Source organism: Rhinopithecus bieti, unplaced genomic scaffold (assembly GCF_001698545.2).
Source record: "Rhinopithecus bieti isolate Rb0 unplaced genomic scaffold, ASM169854v2 scaffold_12928, whole genome shotgun sequence".
NCBI classification, from domain to species: Eukaryota; Metazoa; Chordata; class Mammalia; order Primates; family Cercopithecidae; genus Rhinopithecus; species Rhinopithecus bieti.
Window position 1 is genome coordinate 935,421 of NW_016807614.1, and position 22,139 is coordinate 957,559.

The 22,139-nt window shown below is 49.5% G+C and overlaps 2 protein-coding genes across 2 annotated transcripts; both read left to right on the top strand.

Moving 5' to 3' along the window:
* The first annotated feature begins 3,961 nt into the window (after positions 1-3,961).
* LOC108536240 (somatotropin-like) lies at positions 3,962-6,537 on the top strand. Its single transcript, XM_017882829.1, has 7 exons — positions 3,962-4,005; positions 4,375-4,486; positions 4,755-4,862; positions 5,250-5,501; positions 5,712-5,831; positions 5,924-6,088; positions 6,340-6,537. The coding sequence occupies exons 1-7, from the start codon at positions 3,962-3,964 to the stop codon at positions 6,535-6,537; spliced, it is 999 nt and encodes a 332-aa protein (XP_017738318.1).
* Positions 6,538-13,085: 6,548 nt separating this feature from the next.
* On the top strand, positions 13,086-14,575 carry LOC108536266 (somatotropin-like). Its single transcript, XM_017882883.1, has 4 exons — positions 13,086-13,095; positions 13,747-13,862; positions 13,956-14,120; positions 14,378-14,575. Exons 1-4 carry the CDS (start codon positions 13,086-13,088, stop codon positions 14,573-14,575), a joined length of 489 nt encoding a protein of 162 aa, XP_017738372.1.
* The last annotated feature ends 7,564 nt before the right edge of the window (positions 14,576-22,139 follow it).

Genomic DNA, 22,139 nt, shown 5'->3' on the forward strand with positions numbered 1-22,139 from the left:
ATGTCAACAAGCTCAGCTCTGGGAGCTGGCACTCCAGAAGCCCAGGTCAGGGGAGCAAGGGAAAGTGGAGATGGGAACAGAGCTCTGACTCCTAGCCCGTATTTGATACTTACTCCCTTCAAAGTCCTGTCCCTGGACTACAAATTGAGTTCCCAGGTAGAAATCAGAAAACCATGAAATATGAGTTGCATTTCTAAGGTGTGCACCTGTAATCCCAGCTACTGGGGAGGCTGAGGCAGGTGAATCGCTTGAACCCGGGAGGCTGAAGCTGCAGTGAGCCGAGATTGCATCATTGCACTCCAGCCTAGATGACAGTTTTTGAGATGACTCCATCTCAAAAAGAGAAAAAAAAGCGGGGGAGAGAGATAGAGGGAAAGGTGAGCTTGTGGACATATTAGACACACAGGACATGGGACATGGGGCCTGAAACACTGTTTTACAGACAGAAGAACACAAAGGGTAATGCAGCCTGCCATTCTGTTTCTTCCTTTCTCCTCTATCCCTTCTTCCCTCCCTGGGAAACCACAGTAGCAAAAGTCTCCTTCAATCAAATAGCTGTCAAATTATATGAGTTGTACTTTTGTCTTCCTCAACAGCAAACTGGCTTTCCTCCTCTTTGTCCTCCTCTTTCTGTCTGTAGAGCAATTTCCTCCTGTCCACTTTGCAGGGCCGATAGCTCAGATACAGTGCTATGGTGATGACACCCACTCCAAGGGCAACGGTAATAACGACAAAGAGGGTAGAGCTGATTCTTTCATCCAGTCCTGTCCAAGCACAGAAGGCAGAGTTAGGAAGGTCTGAAAGTACGAGAATCACCCACCCCAGCCCACCAGGCCCACTTCTGAGTCTCATTCTTCCCAACCTAGTAGAATCTTTCTTATTTTCATCCTTGGATAAGACTCCCAAACCCCTGAGGGGTTTCCATCCTCGGCCTTACAGCAGGGCAGCAAAGGTTACCTTGAACAATGACAGCAATGTCTTTGCTGACAGAGCCCAGCTGGTTAGTGGCTGTGCAGCAGTAGGTTCCAGTGTGGTTCTGGGTTGCCTTCTGTGGCACTTCAAGGTCAAAGACCACCCCATTCCAGGTACACACCAAGGCTGGAGCTGGGTTTCCCTTTGGGACACAGGCAAGCATGTGTTCCATCCCTTCCAGTGAGGTCTGTTTGCCAGAGCATCGGGATTCCTCTAACCGTGGCTTGTCTGCAAAAACAGTTTCCCAAAGAGCTGAGTTCAGTGCACCACACACCCTCCCTAATTTCACCCACTGCTCCCTCTCCTCCCTTCACCCAAATGATGTACCCTCCATCCAACAGTTCTCCTTCCCAAGGGAGCACTAGCAACTCCCTGCTTTGAGCCAACTCTTCTTTCCCACCATCCTTATGGGCAGGGAGTCCCAGATGAAACCTAGGGTGTTCTTATGGATTCGGACTAAATGATAATGCTGCTCGAGCCACGGTGGTCCTGGGGCTCCTGCTTCTCATCTGTGCTTCTCAGTGGGTAAGGAGCTAGGTGATGGTGAACTCAGAGATTATGATTTTTCTACCTTTTTTTTTTTCTTTTTTTGGAGACAAAGTCAGTCTCACTCTCTTGCCCAGGCTGGAGTACAGAGGCATGATCTTGGCTCATGCAACCTCTGCCTCTCGGGTTCAAGCAATTCTCATGCCTCAGCCTCTCCAATAGCTAGAATTACAGACGCATGTCACCATGACCAGCTAATTTTTCTATTTTCAGTAGAGATGGGTTTCACCATGATGGCGATGTTGCTCTCAAACTCCTTACCTCAGGTGATCCACCTGTCTCGGCCTCCCAAACTGTTGGGATTACAGGCGTGAGCCACCACACCCAGCCTATCCTGAGCCTTTGGAAGCAGACGCCAGAGATGCGAAGCCCAGCCTCTCCCCACTGGCCATGTGGAGGCTCTTGTTGGGTAGTCTCTCAGCCTGCAGGAGCCAGGGATCTGGCCCCAAGTGATGCCCCAACAGTGGGCCACTTCCCAGTACTGTCAGGAATATCCCAAGTCTAATTCAAAGTTGATTTTTACTAGCAATGAATGATGGACGTGGTCTCCATTGCTCAAGGCCCTGGGAAGATCTAGACTAGAGAAAAGGATCATCAGCTTCTACGCACACCTGTGGGCCTCAGTTCTTCCCTCTGGTCCCTGGTTGCCATGGTAACACTTTGTAAAGGTGTTTCCCCAGGGGTCCCTAGAGTCCTCTGAGTCACCATAACTCTGGGGTCAACAGAAGTGGAGAGGAGAGAGGAAACACTCCCTGCCCTAGCTGGTCCCACATGTTCCTAGCAATAACCTGTTTGAGGAACCTCGTCAGCCCTGTGCCCATCTGCGGAGTTCTGGAGTGATCCCCAGTTAGGGTCCCTGCCACCCTCATTCCTAAGGGAAGCTGGAGACTTCTTCCTTGGCCAAAAACCCACATCTAAGTCCCCAGCACTGGCTAAAAGGCCCTGTCATGGGGTGCTGTCTGTCCATCCCAGTTGACATTGGAGGAAGGATGGTGGGGGAGGCAGAAGCTACATGGAGCTCAGGGACCCTCCTCCATTCCCACCTGGCTCCTCCTCTTTGCTAGTGCTGGAAGGAGCATGGGGAAAGTGGTGTCTCCACCCTCCCTTGGCCCCAGCTTTCTCAGAGTTGGTATCATTGTTGACACCCCTCTTGGATCCTCCCACAGCCCTGCCTGGAGAACAGCCCACAGCCCAGTGCCCTCCCAGCAGATGATGAGTCTGGGCTGCTGGTCGGATAATGCTTCGGGAATGACGGCAGAAGAAGGAGGTCTGTCTTCTGCTCTGAAAGGGGGGAGATGGGAGGGCCCCAGCATTCACATCCTGGGCCACAAGGCTGTGGGTTTTCATTGCTGGTTGCCAACACCACAACCAACCACTTCTAGAAGCGTTTCCTTGTTTCCTTGCTTGTGTTTCTACAGCGTCAAGTGCTAGATGCTCTTAAACTCAGCGGGGGATGATTTCAGTGCCGGTGAGGATGTTCTTTCCTGCTCTCATCTCTGGGGGCATCTGATGCTTGTGACCTCCAGATGGTATTGAAATAGCCCCAACCCTGGGCACCAGGAGACAGGAGGCTCAGTCCTGGCCTTCTCTGCCTTCGCCTTGTCCTGCTGTGAGGTTTCTACAAGGCACCCCATGCCACTGGGCCATTCTCACCTGGGAATAGAGAAAGAACAATCTGCCCCTTATAGAAAGACAAAATGAGACAAAAGGCCCCTTGTGTTGCGGGCAGAATCTCTGCACTCAGAGGGATTTAGAAGCTGAAATAACTGGGTTGGTGGCTCGCGCCAGTGATCTCAGTATTTTGGGAGGCCAGGGAGGGTGGATCACCTAAAATCAAGAGTTTGAGACCAACCTGGCCAACATACTGAAATCTCGTCTCTACTAAAAAAGTACAAAACTTAGCCCGGCATAGTGGCGGGTGCCTGTAATCCCAGCTACTAGGGAGGCTGAGGCAGGAGAATCACTTGAACCCAGGAGGTGGAGGTTGCAATAAGGCAAGATTATGCTACTGCACTCCAGCCTGGGCAACAGAATGAGACTCCATCTCAAAAATAAAAATAAAATGAAGAAACTAAAATAACTAAATAACTGAGTAGTACCACACTACCTGCTCTGGAGAAAGGACTTTTTTTTTTTTCTTTTTTGAGATGGAGACTCGCTCTGTCGCACAGGCTGGAGTGCAGTGGCACGATCTTGGCTCACGGCAACCTCTGCCTCCTGGGTTCAAGTGAGTCTTCTGCCTCAGCCTCCCACTTTTACAGGCTCCTGCCACCACGCCCAGCTAATTTTTGTATTCTTAGGAGAGATGGAGTTTTGCCATGTTGGCCAGTCTGGTCTTGAACTCCTGACCTTAAGTGATCCACCCACCTCAGCCTCCCAAAGTGCTGGGATTACAGGTATGAGCCACCGTGCCCGGCCTGGAGAAAGGACTTTTAATGACACAATGTGGGAAGAGCAAGGTTGTGGAGATCTGCTGCCCTGGCTGAGGTAGCTCATTCAATCAGTCTCTCTCAGCCTCAGTGTCTTGACCTGTGAAATGGGATGATAATAATGCCTCCTACACAAGACAAGTGGCAGGTCTGACGTGAGAATGCACAGGCAGGCCCTTGGCAACTGGATAAGCTCTATACAGCTCTGGAAAGGAGGGGGAGAAAAAAGAGGAGGGGCTTCCACGGCTGGACAGGGCATCTTTCCGCCTGATGTGTTCTGAGTTCCAAAGATGGGAAAGACATTCAAACCTCCAAGAGCTCTTCTAACTTTGAGATTCTCTGATGGTTTCAGGGCTAGGGGAGGAAGCGCTTGTGGTCCGTGTCTGTCCCCGGGATTTCTGTTTCTTGGTTTGTATCTCTGCTGCAGGTCCAAGGAGCTGGGGCAATACCATGCGTCTGGGTTCTTCATCCCCAGGGACCTGGGGGAGCCCCCCCCCTCCCCCCACAAGGCTCAGGGAAAGGGGAGAGCAAAGTGTGAGGTTGGTTCCCTCTAGTGGTCAGTGTTAGCACTGCATCCAGTTGCCTCAGGCGGGCCCAGGAGGAGTCAGCAAAAGTGGAATTCAGGACTGAATCCTGCCCAGAATCCCCACAATCTATTGGCTGTGTTTGGTGCCTTTTCACAACACACACATTCTCTCTGCTGGGTGGAGAGGAGACTTGTGAGGAGGAGGAAAGGGATAGGATAGAGAGTGGGATGGGGTCGGTAGGGGTCTCAAGGACTGGCTATCCTGACATCCCCGTGTTCAGGTTGGCCACCATGGCATGCTGCCAGAGGACACCCACATGATCCTTAAAGAGTGGACAGGTTGGGTGGTATCTCTGGCTGACCCTCTGGGCACAACCTTCACAATGCTGGTAATAGTGGGAAGGGAAAGATGACAAGCCAGGGGCATGATCCCAGCATGTGTGGGAGGAGCTTCTAAATTAGCCATTAGCACAGGTACATCAGTGGCCCCATGTATAAACGTACAGAGAAACAGGTGGGGGCAAGCAGCGAGAGATAAGGGGCCAGGGTATTAAAAGGGCCCACAAGAGACCAGCTCCAGGATCCCAAGTCCCGACTCCCCGAAACACTCGGAGTCCTGTGGACAGCCCACCTAGCTGCAATGACTGCAGGTAAGTGCCCCTAAAATCCCTTGCAGCACGATGTGTCCCGAGGGGAGAGGCGGAGCCCTGTAGATGGGATGGGGGCATCTCAGCCCAGATATTTGGCCAATCTCAGAATGTTCCTGGTCCCTGGAGGGAGGGAGAAAAAAAAAACAGCTCCTGGGGCAGGGAGAGCTCTGGCCTCTTGCTCTCCGGCTCCGTCTGTTGCCCTCCGGTTTCTCCCCAGGCTCCTGGACATGCCTGATTCTGGCTATTGCCCTGCTCTGCCTGCCCTGGCTTCAAGAGGGCAGTGCCTTCCCAACCATTCCCTTATCATGGCTTTTTGACAACGCTATGCTCCGCGCCCATCGCCTGCACCAGCTGGCATTTGACATGTACCAGAAGTTTGTAAGCTGTTGGGGAATGGGTGCGCGTCAGGGGTGGCAAGAAGGGATGACTTTCCCCCGCTGGGAAGTCCTGGGAGGAGACTAAGGAGCTCAGGATTGTTTTCTGAAGCAGAAATGCAGGCAGATGAGCATACGCTGAGTGAGGTTCCCAGAAAAGTAACAATGGGAGCTGGTCTACAGGGTAGACCTTGGTAGGTGGTCCTTCTCCTAGGAAGAAGCCTGTATCTCAAAGGAACAGAAGTATTCATTCCTGCGGAACACCCAGACCTCCCTCTGCTTCTCAGAGTCTATTCAAACACCCTCCAACAGGAAAGAAACACAGCAGAAATCCGTGAGTGGATGCCTTCTCCCCCAGGTGGGGATGGGGGAGGCCTGTGGTCAGAGCCCTGGGCAGCACAGCCACTGCCAGTCCTTCCCCTGCAGAACCTAGAGCTGCTCTACATCTCTGTGCTGCTCATCCAGTCGTGGCTGGAGCCCGTGCAGTTCCTCGGGAGTGTGTTTGCCAACAGCCTGGTGTATGGTGCCTTGAACTGCAACGTCTATCACTACCTAAAGAACCTAGAGGAAGGCATCCAAACGCTGATGTGGGTGAGGATAACACCAGGGGTCCCCAATCCTGGAAACCCACTGGCTTCGAGGGCTGGGGGAGAGAAACTGCTGGCCTCTTTTTAGCAGTCAGGCTCTGACCTAAGAGAACTCACCTTATTCTTCATTTCCTCTCGTGAATCCTCCAGGCCTTTCTCTACACCCTGAAAGGGAGGGAGGAAAATGAATGAATGAGAGAGGGAGGGAACAGTGCCCAAGCGCTCAGTCTCTCCTTCTCTTCCTTCACTTTGCAGAGGCTGGACGATGGCAGCCCCCGGACTGGGCAGATCTTCAAGCAGACCTACAGCAAGTTTGACATAAACTCGCACAACGATGACGCACTGCTCAAGAACTACAGGCTGCTCCACTGCTTCAGCAAGGACATGGACAAGGTCAAGACATTCCTGCGCACAGTGCAGTGCCTCTCTGTGGAGGGCAGCTGTGGCTTCTAGCTGTCTGGGTGGCATCCCTGTGACCCCTCCCCATTGCCACTCCTGGCCATGGAAGGTGCCACTCCAGTGTCCACCAGCCTTGTCCTAATAAAATTAAGTTGTATCATTTTGTCTGACTAGGTGTCCTTCTATAATGTTATGGGGAGGAGGGTGGTGATATGGAGCAAGGGGCAGGTTGGGAAGACGACCTGTAGGGCCTGCAGGGTCTATTGGGAACCAGGCTGAAGTGCAGTGGCACGATCTTAGCTCACTGCAACCTCTGCCTCCTGGGTTCAAGCGATTCTCCTGCCTCAGTCTCCTGAATAGTTGGAATCCAGGCATGCGCGACCAGGCTCAGCTAAGTTTTGTATTTTTGGTAGTGACGGGGTTTCACCATATTGGCCAAGCTGGTCTCCAACTCCTGACCTCAGGTGATCCGCCCAACTTGGCCTCCCAAATTGCTGGGATTACAGGCATGAGCCATGGCGCCCTTCCCTGTCCTGTCATTTTAAAATAATTATACCAGCAGGAGGACATCCAGACACAGCATGGGCGACCTGGCCACGCCCAGCTGGGTGGACATTTGACTTCTTTGCTTAGCACTGTCCTCTCATGCGCTGGATCCACTCAGTAGACGCTTGTTGAATTCCTGGGCCTGGGGCAGCTGCCTCGTCCCATCACCTTCTGGCTTATTCTCTCCCTCCATATCTTACCTATTTACCTCATGGGAATGTTTTGAATTCAAAATTTCTATTTTACTGTTATATATTTACTTGTTTGCTATTATGTCTGCCGCCAGTAGATTGTCAGCTCCAAAAGAGAAAGGACCATGTGTTTTGTTTATCTAGATATGCCCATCTGCCTGGTACAATCTCTGGCAAATGTTATAGGCAACAACTACTTGTGGAATCGGTGAATGCACGAATAGAAGAATGAGTGAAAGAATGAATAGACGAAAGGCAGAAATTCAGCCTCAGGCCGGGCACAGTGACTCACGCCTGTAATCCCAGTATTTTGGAATGCCGAGGCGGGTGGATCACAGGGTCAGGAGTTCAAGACCATCCAGGCTAACACGGTGAAAACACACCTCTAAAAATACAAAATATTAACCGGGCGTGCTGGCAGACAGCCTATAGTCCCACCTACTCGGGAGGCTAAGGCAGGAGAATGGCATGAACCCGGGGTGAGTGGAGCTTGCAGTGAGCTGAGATCGTGCCACTGCACTCCAGTCTGGGTAACAGAGCAAGACTCTGTCTCAAAAAAAAAAAAAAAAAGAAAGAAAGAAAGAAAAGAAATCAATCTCCAAGCCTCAAAGACTTTACCAGTCGTTGGTTAAAGGAGGGGAACAAAATGTTCCTACCCAAATAGCCAACAAGGGAACAGGTTCCCAAAAGGAAAGGAAGGGAGGCTATTTTTTTCCCAAGCTGAAAGAAAACAACCCCTGTCAGGAAAGCACCCCCCAAAGGACTTCCTACAACTACTAGAACCCAACAAATCTCGATGCCTTTTCACTTTCTTCTATCCAATTTGATTGTCTCCCTGGGGAAGGAAATCCAAATCCCCCAAAGGTGAAAAATTACTTTAAGCCACGTCCCGGGTTAAGGTAGATCGTTTTATGGCACTTCTTGGTTGTTTTCAAGAGATCATCAACAGTGCAACAATAACCCCCCAATTCACACCACAGTGGCCCTGCCCCCCCTTTTTCCTCCCCCCAAAGCCCTTTCCGAGGGCCCTTTTCTCTTGGCCTGAAACCACCCCCCCCTCCGCCCTTTGGCCCTTGAAAACCCCCCACGGGCCATATCATGTGGGCCAAGGCTTAAAGGGGGTCCAACGAGATAAACAGGGGAAAAAAGTGGAAAAAACACGATTGGTTAAAATACCTAAAAACCCATGAAATTACAAATATGCCAGGCCAAAAAGAAAATGTGCCTTTCGGTTTCAACTTAAACCCGATGCCCCCCTACCGCGGGGTTGGGGTTTTGTTTTTTCCTACCCAACTTTTCCCCTTTAATGCCTATGGACACCTCATTTCTTGCGTTGCTGAAATTCCCCTTTGGGTTGTTTCAATTCCCCCATCTTTCAATGGAACAATCTTTTCCTTTTTGGCAGGGACTTGACCCCCCTGTTCTGGCTTATGCCTTTTGGCCAACCGAGGGCAAGCCTCTGTCCTACTGAACCTAGTAGGTTGGGCCACCATCCTTTACCAGATGAGGGTTCCCCTAAAGAATCTTGGGCAATGGAAAGGGAAAGCCTTGAGGGCCCCCTTTGGGAATAGGCCATCACTTAGGAAAACTGGGAGAAGCTCCAGGCAAGGCCACCCTGAATTTCTCTTGAGCCCTCAGTACCTCACTCACATCCTAATGGGTTTTCAGTTAGAAAGTGCCCAAGCACAATGGTGAACACGCAGGAAGTATTGAATAATCTCCTCACCTCCCCTAGGAAAGACCCCTTGGGAAAAATCCCCACATAAATATTCCCCTGAAGACCTTATCCAATGAAGCGCCTGAAGTAAAATTGACCCCTCGGTACCAAACTCCAAGAGAAAAGGACCATTAGAAAAGCCAAAAGGAAGGTAGAGTATGTCCCCCCAGTACGATAAACCAGCCTCCCCTGATCCCTCAAGGAAAAAAGAAACAGAAGGGCTGGCCCCAGGTTGGGAAAGTTGTGCCCGCCGCAAATCACAAAGGGTGGGAGTGGGGAAAGGAGCCACCCACCAGTTCCCCCCTCAGAAGGGCCGATCCCCCTAAGAACCCGGTGGAGTTTAATTTGGGCCCTACTCCGAAAAAATGTGAATTTGTTTTCCCCTCAACCCCACAAGTCCTTGGACCTAACAGGAGATTCTTCCAAAAGCCTGAAAAAGACCCACCCACTTTTAAGGATCAACAGCAGATCCTGCGACTTTCCACAGCAGGCACAAACAGAACCCCTAGGGAAGTTTTTAAGTCAAGGTTTTGGGACCCCCATAGGAAAGGGCCTTCCAAACACACAGAAGAAATTTCAATTAAATCCAAAATTATAAAGGGGAAAGGGTTCCTTTTTAAAAGAACCAAAATGAATTGTGGGGGGAGATTTTTATCCTAAGCTTTTTGTCTTGGTTTTTGTTTTTTTGTTTTGTTTTTGTTTTGATACAGAGTCTCACTCTGTCACCAAGGCTGGAGTGCAGTGGTGTGATCTCAGCTCACTGCAACCTCCATGTTGCGGGTTCAAGCAATTCCCTGCCTCAGCCTCCTGAGTAGCTGGGATTGCAGGCGCCTGCCACCATGCCCGGCTAATTTTTGTATGTTTAGTAGAGTCGGGATTTCACCATCTTGGCCAGGATGGTCTTGAACTGCTGACCTCATAATCCACCCACCTCGGCCTCCCAAAGTGGAGGGATTACAGGTGTGAGGCACTGCGTCTGGCCTATCCTGAGCCTTTTGAGGCTGAAACCAGAGATGCAAAGCCCAGTCTCTCCCCACTGGCCATGCAGAGGCTCTTGTTGGGTAGTCTCTCAGCCTGCAGGAGCCAGGGATCTGGCCCCAAGTGATGCCCCAACAGTGGGCCACTTCCCAGTACTGTCAGGAAAATCTCAAGTCTAATTCAAAGTTGATTTTTTACTAGCAATGAATGATGGATGTGGTCTCCATTGCTCAAGGCCCTGGGAAGATCTGGACTAGAGAAAAGGATCACTGACTTCTACCCACACCTGTGGGCCTCAGTTCTTTCCTCTGGTTCATAGTTGCCATGGTAACCCTTTGTAAAGTTGTTTCCCCAGGGTTTCCTGGAGTCCTCTGAGTCACCGTAACTCTGGGGTCAAAGAAGTGGAGAGGCGAGAGGAGACACTCCTTGCCCTGGCTGGTCCCACGTGTTCCTGGCAGTAACCTGTCTAGGGAGCCTCACCACCCCTGTGCCTATCTGCGGAGTTATGCAGTGGTCCCCAGTTAGGGCCCCTGCTAGGGCTCATTCCTAAGGGAGACTGGAGACTTCTTCCATGGCCGAAAATCCACATCTAAGTCCCCAGCACTGGCTAAAAGGCCCTGTCATGGGGTGCCGTCTGTCCCAGTTGACATTGGAGGAAGGATGGTGGGGGAGGCAGAAGCTACCTGGAGCTCAGGGACCCTCCTCCATTCCCACCTGGCTCCTCCTCCTCTTTGCTGGTGCTGGAAGGAGCAGGGGAAAGTGGTGTCTCCACCCTCCCTTGGCCCCAGCTTTCTCAGAGCTGGTACCATTGATGACACCCCTCTTGGATACTCCCACAGCCCTCCCTGGAGAACAGCCCATAGCCCAGTGCCCTCCCAGCAGATGATGAGTCTGGGATGCTGGTCGGGTAATGCTTCGGGAATGAACGGCAGAAAAAGGAGCTCTGTCTTCTGCTCTGAAAGGGAGGAGATGGCAGGGCCCCAGCATTCACATCCTGGGCCACAGGGCTGTGGGTTTTCAATGTTGGTTGCCAACACCACAGCCAACCACTTCTAGAAACGTTTCCTTGTTTCTTTGCTTCTGTTTCTATAGCATCAAGTGCTAGATGCTCTTAAACTCAGCGGGGGATGATTTCAGTGCAGGTGAGGATGTTCTTTCCTGCTCTCATCTCTGGGGGCATCTGATGCTTGTGACCTCCAGATGGTATTGAAATAGCCCCAACCCTGGGCACCAGGAGACAGGCGGCTCAGTCCTGGCATATTCTGCCTTCATCTTATCCTCCTGTGAGGTTTCTACAAGGCACCCCATGCCACTGGGCCATTCTCACCTGGGAATAGAGAAAGAACAAGCTGCCCCTTATGGAAAGACAAAATGAGGCAAAGATCCCCTTGTGTTGCAGGCAGGATCCCTGCACTCAGAGGGATTTACAAGCTGAAATAACTGGGTTGGGAGCAGTGGCTCGCACCAGTGATCTCAGTATTTTGGTAGGCCAGGGAGGGTGGATCACCTAAAATCAAGAGTTCGAGACCAGCCTGGCCAACATACTGAAACCCCGTCTCTACTAAAAAAGTACAAAACAGCCCGGCATAGTGGCGGGAGCTGTAATCCCAGCTACTAGGGAGGCTGAGGAGGGAGAATCATTTCAACCCAAGGGTGGAGGTTGCAGTGAGGCAAGATCACGCCACTGCACTCCAGCCTGGGTGACAGAATGAGACTCCATCTCAAAAAAAATAAAATAAAATAAAGAAACTAAAATGACTAAATAACTGAGTAGCACCACACTACCTGCTCTGGAGAAAGGACTTTTTTTTTTTTTTTTTATCCAGGGCATCTTTCGGCGTGATGTGTTCTGAGTTCCAAAACTGGGGAAAAGACTCAAACCTTCAAGAGCTCTTACAACTTTCAGATTCTCTGATGGTTTCAGGGCATAGGACGAAGCGCTTGTGGTCCATGTCTGTCCCCAGGATTTCTGTTTCTTTGGTTTTGTATCCCTGCTGCAGTCCAAGGGTGGGTAATACTCCGAAGGTTCGGGATTCGTCTTCCCCAAGGGCGCCCTGGAGGAGCCCGCGACCACCCCAACCCCCACCCCACCACCGCCACCACCCCCCCCGCCGCGAACCCCGGCACCCCTCCGCCCGACGCCCCACCGAGCCGCCCAAAACCGCGCAGCCCCCACCACCCCCAGGCTCCAGGGAAAAGCGGGAGAGCAAGTGTTGTGGTTGGTTCCCTCTATCGTCAGTATTAGCAACTGATCCAGCTGCCTCGGGGCGGGCCCAGAGGAGTCAGCAAAAGTGGATAATTCAAGGCCGGGCGCGGTGGCTCAGCCTGTAATCCCAGCCTTTGGGGGCCGAGACGGGCGGATCACGAGGCGGGAGATCGAGCCAATCCTTGCTAACATGGTGAAACCCCCGTCTCTACTAAAATACAAAAAACTAGCCGGGCGAGTGGGGCGCCGCCTGTAGTCCAAGCATACTCCGAGAGGCTGAGGCCGGAGAATGGGAGTGAACCCACGGGAGGCAGGAGCTTGCAGATAGAGCTGAGATCTGGCCACTCGCAATACTCCAGCCTGCGACAAAAGAGCAGACTCACCGTCATCACAAAAAAAAAAAAAAAAAAAAAAAAAGACTGAATCGTGCCCAGAACCCCTGCAATCTATTGGCGGTGCTTGGCGCCTTTTCTCAAAACACACATTCTCTCTGCTTGGTGGAGGGAAAACATGCGAGGAGGAGGAAAGAGATAGGATAGAGAGTGGGATGGGCTCGGTAGGGGTCTCAAAGACTGGCTATCCTGACATCCTTCCCCACGTTCAGGATGGCCACCATGGCGTGCTGCCAGAGGGCACCCACCTGACCCTTAAAGAGTGGACAGGTTGGGTGGTATCGCTGGCTGACACTCTGGGCACAGCCCTCACAATGCTGGTGATAGTGGGAAGGGAAAGATGACAAGCCAGGGGGCATGATCCCAGCATGTGTGGGAGGAGCTTCTAAATTAGCCATTAGCACAGCTGCGTCAGTGGCCCCATGCATAAACTTACAGAGAAACAGGTGGGGTCAAGCAGCGATAGATAAGGGGCCAGGGTATAAAAAGGACCCACAGGAGACCACCTCCAGGATCCCAAAGTCCGACTGCCGGAACCACTCAGAGTCCTGTGGACAGCGCACCTAGCTGCAATGGCTGCAGGTAAGCACCCCTAAAATCCCTTTTCACACGACGTGTCCCGAGCGGAGAGGCGGCGCCCCCTAGATGGGACGGGGGCACTAACCCTCAGGTTTGGGGCTTCTGAATGTGAGTACCGCCATCTAAGCCCAGATATTTAACCAATATCAGAATGTTCCTGGTCCCTGGAGGGATGGAGAGAGAAAAACAAACAGCCCCTGGGGCAGGGAGAGCACTGGCCTCTTGCTCTCTGGCTCCCTCTGTTGCCCTCTGGTTTCTCCCCAGGCTCCCGGACATCCCTGCTCCTGGCTTTTGCCCTCCTCTGCCTGCCTTGGCTTCAAGAGGCTGGTAGGGTCCCAAGCGTACCCTTATCCAGGCTTTTTGACCACGCTATGATCCAAGCCCATCGCCTGCACCAACTGGCCTTTGACACCTACCAGGAGTTTGTAAGCTCTTGGGGAATGGGTGCGTGTCAGGGGTGGCAGGAAGGGGTGACTTTCCCCTACTGGGAAGTCATGGGAGGAGACTAAGGAACTCAGGGTTGTTTTCTGAAGCGAAAACGCCAGCAGATGAGCATACGATGAGCGAGGTTCCCAGAGAAGTAACAATGGGAGCTGGTCTCCAGCATAGAGACCAGCAGTCCCTCTTGGTGGGGGGGGTCCTTCTCCTAGGAAGAAACCTATATCCCAAAGGAAAAGAAGCATTCGATCATGGAGAACCCCCAGGCCTCCTTCTGCTTCTCAGAGTCTATTCCCACACCCGCCAACAGGGAGGAAACGCAGCAGAAATCCGTGAGTGGATGCCTTCTCCCCCAGGCAGGGATGTGGGAGGCCCATGGTCAGAGCCTCTGTACAGCACAGCCACTGTGTGTCCTTCCCCTGCAGAACCTAGAGCTGCTCCGCATCTCCCTGTTGCTCATCCAGTCATGGCTGGAGCCCGTGCATTTACTCGGGAGTGTGTTTGCCAACAACCTGGTGTATGGCACCTCGGAAAGCGATGTCTATGACCTCCTAAAGAACCTAGAGGAAGGCATCCAAACGTTGATGCGGGTGAGGGTGGCGCCAGGGGTCCCCAATCCTGGAACCTCACTGGCTTCGAGGGCTGAGGGAGAGAAACGCTGCTGCCCTCTTTTTAGCAGGCAGGCCCTGACCCAAGAGAACTCACCTTAGTCTTCATTTCCCCTGGTGAATCCTCCAGGTCTTTCTCTACACCCTGAAGGGGAGGGAGGAAAATGAATGAATGAGAGAGGGAGGGAGGGAACTGTGACCAAGCGCTCAGCCTCTCCTTCTCTTCCTTCACTTTGCAGAGGCTGGAAGATGGCAGCCCCCGGACTGGGCAGATCTTCAAGCAGACCTACAGCAAGTTTGACACAGACTCGCACAACGATGATTCACTGCTCAAGAACTATGGGCTGCTCCACTGCTTCCGGAAGGACATGGACATGGTCGAGACATTCCTGCGCATGGTGCAGTGCCGCTCTGTGGAGGGCAGCTGTGGCTTCTAGGTGCCCACATGGCATCCTGTGACCCCTCCCGAGTGCCTCTCCTGGCCCCGGATGGTGCCACTCCAGTGCCCACCAGCCTTGTCCTAATAAAATTAAGTTGTATCATTTTGTCTGACTAGGTGTCCTTCTATAATATTATGGGGTGGAAGGTGGTGATGTGAATCAAGGGCCAGCTTGGGAAGATGACCTGTAGGGCCTGCAGGGTCTATTGGGAACCAGGCCACTGAAATATAAGAGATTTGGTTGTTCCTGTGCCATAAGAAAGCTGACACATCACTGCAGTCTGTTACTCACTGAGGCCATTCCACCAGGTCAGTGATCCCAGCTTACTGGTCATAGCTCATTGGTCATCCCAGAGATGACTTGAAAGTGTTTCTTCCTCCCCCACCATTACCAGCCACACCAAACCTGGCTCCCCAGGAGTGAGAAGAAATGAAAACAAGATGGGCTATTAAGTACAGAGGCAAAAGCTTCCCAACAGGTGAGGAAACAATGTCATAGAATTACTTGTGTGCAGAACAACTTTAAGATGAATTTTCCTTAAGCCCAACTACTCTTGGGAAATGAGAACAATGCAAAAATGAGTTTCAGACATACAGAACCAGAGCATTTGGAATCAGAATTAGGGCGAGGGAAGTGGAAGAGAGATTTTATTTGGGGTTGCAGTTGCAGTGCCAACAGGTGCCAGGAAGATAACAACTTAAGCAATGAGGGCTGGATGGAATGGGATAAATCCCAGATGACACTCGCTTTCCTTTGGTGGATGCAACACAGAGGGGTGGGAACCAGCACAATCTGCAGAACTCAAGCCCCTGCTGTGGTAGGACCCAGCCAGCCTGTCACCATCAGGACTGCAGGGACAGGGCTTCCAGACCTTCTGATTCTTTGAGACAGCCAGGACATTCAGACCTTTACATGAAATCTAACATTTAAACACTGGCAACACATATTGAAAATATATTAAGGGCAAAAATTAACCCAAACGCACATGGTCTCCAAGCTGTTTGTGAGCAAGTTTATTCTAAGAGATGCTGATTGGGGAACTTGGTGTAAGGGAAAGAATCAGAAAAATTTGGTTTTTGCATAATTTAGTGCTCCTGAATAAATTACTTGACCAAGCTGAGATAATAATATATTGCTTTACTAGGATTGTGAGAGGATTAAACACAATGACATTTTTGATATATTATAGTACTCAAGAAATTGTAGTTATTTATGCATTGAATTTTTGGAGGTTTTGTGTTTTCTGATGGAGTGTCTAAATATCTGTTGTGAAATTATACTGTTTTCCTTGACAATTAGGAAATAATAAACATTTGAGATGTTTAGTGCTGAGAAGCACTAAAGAGCGGTGGTTGGTTGTTTAGAGTTAAGAGTTTACTCTCCCAAGCACTTTGGCTTAGTGATTGGGGATCTATAAATCGATACTAAGATGCTCACAGGAATTCTAGTATCCAGAAATGATTTCATGAAGTCAGGAATTATTCTGCAATGCAAATAATCAACCCCCTAATTAATCTTCTTTAGAAGTTCTGATTCTTATGTGCTATAATGAATTTTCTTGATAATGAGACCCATTTGTGTTCATTTTTGGCTATTTTGCAGTTAATAACTCAGTCCTTGGGGAGTGGCTGAAAGCTGAAATAATCAGAACTCTAGAGCTGCTTCACTTCTCAGTTCAGAAGCCATTCCTGCATCTTACATCGTTCTTCTACTATCTGGCTTTAAAATTATGGCATTTTGGAGCTAGAAGGGCCTCATAAGTCAGTCTAGTTTCTTCTACTTTGGGAATCTTATCCTCCGGCATCCATTATAGTCAGTATTCCAATTACGAGTGTGTAGCACTGGGACCAAGGGAATCACTTTTTCACAGGGCTCCTCATTCTATTAAACCACTCTCATTGCAGAAAACTATTTCTTGCACGAAGCTGGAATCAATATTCCTGCAGTGTCCTTCATTCGGCCTTAAAATTATTTAGAAATCTCACGGTCTTTAGAAGTCGATGGAATGAGCACAATTTTAATTATCTCTTGGCTTGCGTGTTTTAAAAGGAAAGGTGAGCCATCTTAGTAAGTATTTGTTGAATGCACGTGACAGGGGAATGACAATGTCCAGCGCCTGCATGGGTGACTAAGAGGGTTCTAAAGTGGGGTGGTCCTAACATACAACTGAACTGCAGGGGGAGCCACACTCCAGAGAGTGTCCACCCAGCTCCCCTCAGGTATAGGAGAATGCACTCAAACGCTGCTGGTTGAGAAGTAGAAAGATACTACATGACTTTGCACATTTTCGAATATAAAAAGACTTTAAAGACCATCTACTTTAAACTCTTTTTGATTTACCCACAGTTATTCTACTTTTCAGCTCATCAACTTGGTGTGGACAGCAATTTCCGCTGCAAATTTGAGATGTCTAGGGTGTTTTCTAAACGATGCATATGTAAGCCCTCACTCCCTGAGATTCTGATATAATTAGCCTGGAATCTGGTCCAGGCAAGAGTAGTTTGAAAACTTTCCCAGGTGATTCTAATGTGTAAACAAGGTTGATAACCACTGTGTTAGGGACTGCAGAGATGAGAGCCTCGTGTCCACAGGCGTATTGGTTTAACAGGGAAAAAGGAGAAAAAGGAGATGAGAGGCCTGGGCCAGTTGTGGTGCCACCTGCTCCTAATCCCAACCAGTCATCTCAAAAGTGTTTCTCAGGAACCAGTCATAAAAAGACAAATACTGTCTGATACCAGTCATATGAGGTACTCAGAGCAGTCAAATTCATAGAGACAAAAAGTAGGATGGTGGCTGCCAGAGGCTGTGGGGAGGGAGGGAATAGGGAGCTATTTAATGAGCAAAGGGTTTTGGCTGTGCAAGATGAAAAGGGTTCTGAAGATGGATGGTGGTGATGGTTGCATGACAATGTGAATGTACTTCATGTGACAGAACTGTACACGTACAACGGTTAAGATGTACACGTATGTTGGTAAAATGCTTATATATTCTCACAACTAAATATGTTAAAAGTCTATTTTGGTTTTTGTTTTTGAAACAGAGGCTGGAGTGCGGTGGTGCGATCTCAGCTCACTGCAACCTCCACCTCCCGGGTTCAAATGGCTCTCGTGCCTCAGCCTCCTGAGTAGCTGGTATTATAGCGTGCACCACCACACACGGTTAATTTTTGTGTTTTTTGTAAAGACAGATTTTCACCATGTTGGTCAGGCTGGTCTCAAACTCCTGGCCTCAGGGGATCCACCCGCCTTGGCCTCCCAAAGTGCTAGGATTATAGGCATGAGCCACCGTGCCTGACCCTTAATGGTATTTTATAATGAAAACTCTTCCTAAAGATAAGACTAGTGAGACTGGCACAAGGAAGAGTTCAGTAGGCAGAGGTCGAGTCATCCTTGACCCCTGGGATAATGTTTTCCTGACTCTGTCATTTTTTTTAATTTACTCTAACCTAAAAGGACCACTTCTGAATTTCTTCTATGAGCATTGTCGAAATACACATGGTGGGTTTTGTCCCTTTATACACAGTTGAGAGCAGAACTGACCCCTTCCCTTTTCTTCTGAATTACAAGGTCTGGGCTTCTAGGCCAAGACAACCTGACACTTTGCCTGGCTGCTTCTTTAATTCAGAAGACCCTGGAGTGCTGAGACACATGATGAGCACCGCTGGGATTAGGGTTACCAACTTGTCCTCATTTTCAGGAGACTTTCTCAATGTCAACACTGAAAGTCCCACATTCCTTGAAGAATCCCTCAGCTCAATGCAAACTCAGCTAATAGGACTAGTCACCCTACTAGTAGTCCTAAATCTTAAGGGACCAAACTCGGGGGAAAGTAGGGGAAGGAGCAAGAAAAAGACTAGAAAAATCGGAAAGTTGTGCACGGCGTCTATGACTTTTGATGGCCCTCAAGGTTACCATGGATTTCTGATTCTTGCTTTGACTTTATGTGATTATAATGATGTGCTTAATTCCCACCAGAATTATCAGTGTAATAATAAAAACCAACAAATGTGAACACATGTCTCTAGTACCATGCTGGTTTATTAAAAGTATTATGTCATTTCTTTCTAACTATAATTCTCTAAGGTAAACATTATTATTAACCCAATGGTAAGAAGTCCCACTAAAGAGATAACTTACGCTTTCTCAGGTCTACAAAGAAAGACACCAAAATGTCACCCTGACCATCCTTGGGAGGATAAACGGCCAGGCACGGTGGTTCACGCCTGTAATCCCAGCACTTTGGGAGGCTGAGGCAGGAGGGGGTCAGAAGTTGGAGACTAGTCTGGCCAACATGGTGGCACCCCATCTCTACTAAAAATATAAAAATTAGCCAGGTGTGGTGGTGCACACCTGTATTCCCAGCTACTGAGGCATGAGAATCGCTCCAGCCCGGGAGGCAGAGTTGCACTGAGCTGATCATGCCACTGCACTCCAGCTGGGTGGCTGAGCAAGATTCTGTCTCAAAAATAATAATAAAGACGATAAACTTTTGGAGTATTAAAGGCCACTCTTCCTCTGGAGATAATCAAGGTAGCTGCAATTTAAGCGTGAGCCCGTTGCTTTAATGTTCAGAAACAATATGATCAAAACCATTTAGGGGGTGGGGCCTCCTCCTGTAGACAATGAAGGCAGCTACCCTCAGAAGCTCTATTATACTGGAAGAAAGATGTGAGACCCTTCCTGCTTTAAGAATCAGTGAAGCCGGGCGTGGTGGCTCAGCCTGAAATCCCAGCACTTTGAGAGGTGGGCAGATCACCTGAGGTCAGGAGTTTGATATCAGCCTGGCCAACATGATGAAGCCCTGTCTCTACTAATAACACAAAAATTAGTGGGACATGGTGGCACACACCTGTAATCCCAGGTACTCCAGAGGCTGGTACAGGAAAATTGCCTGAAGCCAGGAGGCAGAAGTTGCAGTGATCCGAGATCACGCCACTGAACTCCAGCCTGGGAGGCAAAGCGAGACTCCATCTCCAAAAAAAAAAAAAAAGAAAGAATCAGTGAGAAGGGGCTGCCTGACCGCTGGTGATGTGGATCCTTTGGGAAGGAAAGCAAACAGAGTTTCCAAGTCTACAAGGGTTCCAAGTAACCCAGCCTACTCTGAAGACCGTTGCGGGACAGCTCTTCCAAACTACTGAGCTCTAAGAACTGGAACCCTGGAAACCCAAGCAAGAGGACACCCACAGCTGGACCAGGCCCCGAAGAAGGAGATCATCCTCCCTCAGAGATCCACAGCAGCTGGGAACGCGGATCTGCAGACCCACTTGGTTTGATGGTACTGTGTGGGACCATCTGTCAACACTGACACCCTGTGGCAGTGAGAAGCAAAGGCAGCAGCCGGCTAAGCCTCCAGGCTCTCCCTGCTGGAACTAGAAAGTTCAAGTGGCCCCTTCTTCCTCCCTTTTTGGTTTGTTTTGTTTGTTTTGTTTTGTGTTAGTTTGTTTTTGTTTTTATTTTCTTCAAGATGGAGGTCTCGCTCTGTTGCCCAGGCTGGAGTGCAATGCCACCATCTCGGTTCACTGCAACTTCCGATCCCCGTGTTCAAGCGATTCTCCTGCCTCAGCCTCCCCAGTAGCTGGGATTACAGGTGCACACCACCACGCCTGGCTCATTTTTCCCTTCCTTTTGGATTCGCTGTGCTTCAAGGCACTGAGGCCATGAGGCAGCGTTTGCAGATACAGGATAACTACAGCCCTGATGCGGCTGATCCTGACACTGAAATGGCTGTGGATCCCCGAATGGGGCGGCTCTATACTCCTGTCTCTGAAACCTGCTTCTTAACTTACTTCCCCAAATGCTCAATTCTGGGAAAGCATGATTTATCTTAGACTCACAGGATGAGAGAGCAGTAGCTCCACCTAGTGGAAACATCCAGGTTGAAAAGGTCATGTTCGGGGATGATGCTATTTTGCAAAGTCAAGATATTTCATGTCCCTCCAGGAAGCCCTCCTTGATCTGAATTATGCTTTCTCTTAACAATCTGCTTTCCCAGTCATAGGAGTTCATGCACAGATGTAATCTGCTTGTTTGTCTAGCTTTCCTAATAAACTTGTAGAAACCAGGGACACTGTTTTGTTCACCACTGTATCCCCACGGCTTTGTATGTGGTGAAACCAAAGGGTTATTTTTATACTTAATCTGTATCACCAGACTCAGAGGAGGTCTGGGAAGAATGGGAAAATGTTTTCCCTCTGATGTCTGATGCCACGGTTTTTTCTAGCTAGTATCTGCAATTTGGAAGGCTACACACCTCTTTCTGGAAATCTGAAGTTTAGTATTTTGTTTCCTTTGTTTTGTTTTGGGACAGGGTCTGGCTCTGTTGCCCAGGCTGGAATGCAGTGCATGATCTCAACTCGCTGTGACCCTCCACCTCCCGCACTCAAGTGATCCTCCCACCTGAGACTCTGGAGTAGCTGGGAATACAGGCACGTGCCACTATACGTGGCTAGTTTTGTACTTTTTGTAGAAATGGGGTTTCACCAAGTTGCCCTGGCTATTCGCAAACCCTGGGGCTCAAGTGATTCGCCTGCTTCAGACTCACAAAGAGCTGGGGTTACAGGTTTGGGCCACCGCCCCCGGCCTGAATTTCAGTTTTGAAAGCAGGTGAAATAGGCTGCTGCCCTGAGCTAACGCACCACCTAACCTGGGCTGGTTGTTTATGCTATCAACACAGTATTTTTTCCTTAGAAATTGTACTTAAAGTTATAAAATGCAGCCGGGAGCTGTGGCTCACACCTGTATTCCCAGCACTTTTGGAAACCAAGGTGGGTGGATCACGAGGTCAGGACTTCAAGACCAGCCTGGGCAAGATGGTGAAACTCTGTCTCTACTAAAAACACAAAAAATCAGCTGGGCATGGTGGTGGGCACCTGTAATCCCAGCTACTTGGGAGGCTGAGGCAGAGAATTGCTTGAAACAGGGAGGTGGAGGTTGAAGTGAGCCGAAATCGCGCCACTGCACAACAGCCTGGGTAACAGAGCAAGACTCCATCTTAAAAAAAAAAAGGTTACAAAATGTAACCATTTGACATAATAAGAACTTTCAGAAGGTAATGGAAATGCATTTGAATATCATAAAATCACTTTTATTTTTACCATAGCAACATTCCAGTGAACATTTCTTAACTGATTTGGAAGAAAAGATCTGGTTTTATGATTCCTCATGCCTTCTCCGAGGGTGAACATACTCTTTCCCAAGGACAGGGAAGGAAGATGAATCATAAAATCATATGAACATTTTCACAAGAGGATTCCTCTCGAAGCTTCAGGGAAATTGTTTGCAGACAGATGAAAATATGCAGACAGATGAAAAGGGAGAGTAAACACTGGAACTGTAACCTAGACACCCATATGGGTAAAAAAAAAAGAAAACTGGCAAATGCGAACTCACAGTTGATCACTGTGTGAAAAGGAATTCAGAGATGTTTGGAGTGCTTAACCTATGAGGCCAATTCCATCGAAGAACTCTACCTTCTACTTCACAGACAGAACACTGGGCTAGATAGGATGCTTGCCTGGCCCGAAGTGGAATTTCTTACCATCTGTATACTCCCCCAAGACCCA

Excerpts from the sequence above, each read along its gene's own strand:
- LOC108536240 (XM_017882829.1), top strand. The coding sequence starts at position 3,962 with ATGTGGGAAGAGCAAGGTTGTGGAGATCTGCTGCCCTGGCTGAG. Across the intron at positions 4,487-4,754 it reads AGGGGAGAGCAAAGTGTGAG|GTTGGCCACCATGGCATGCT; the intron begins GTTGGTTCCCTC and ends CCCCGTGTTCAG. Across the intron at positions 5,832-5,923 it reads AAGAAACACAGCAGAAATCC|AACCTAGAGCTGCTCTACAT; the intron begins GTGAGTGGATGC and ends CTTCCCCTGCAG.
- LOC108536266 (XM_017882883.1), top strand. Across the intron at positions 13,863-13,955 it reads AGGAAACGCAGCAGAAATCC|AACCTAGAGCTGCTCCGCAT; the intron begins GTGAGTGGATGC and ends CTTCCCCTGCAG. Across the intron at positions 14,121-14,377 it reads GCATCCAAACGTTGATGCGG|AGGCTGGAAGATGGCAGCCC; the intron begins GTGAGGGTGGCG and ends TTCACTTTGCAG.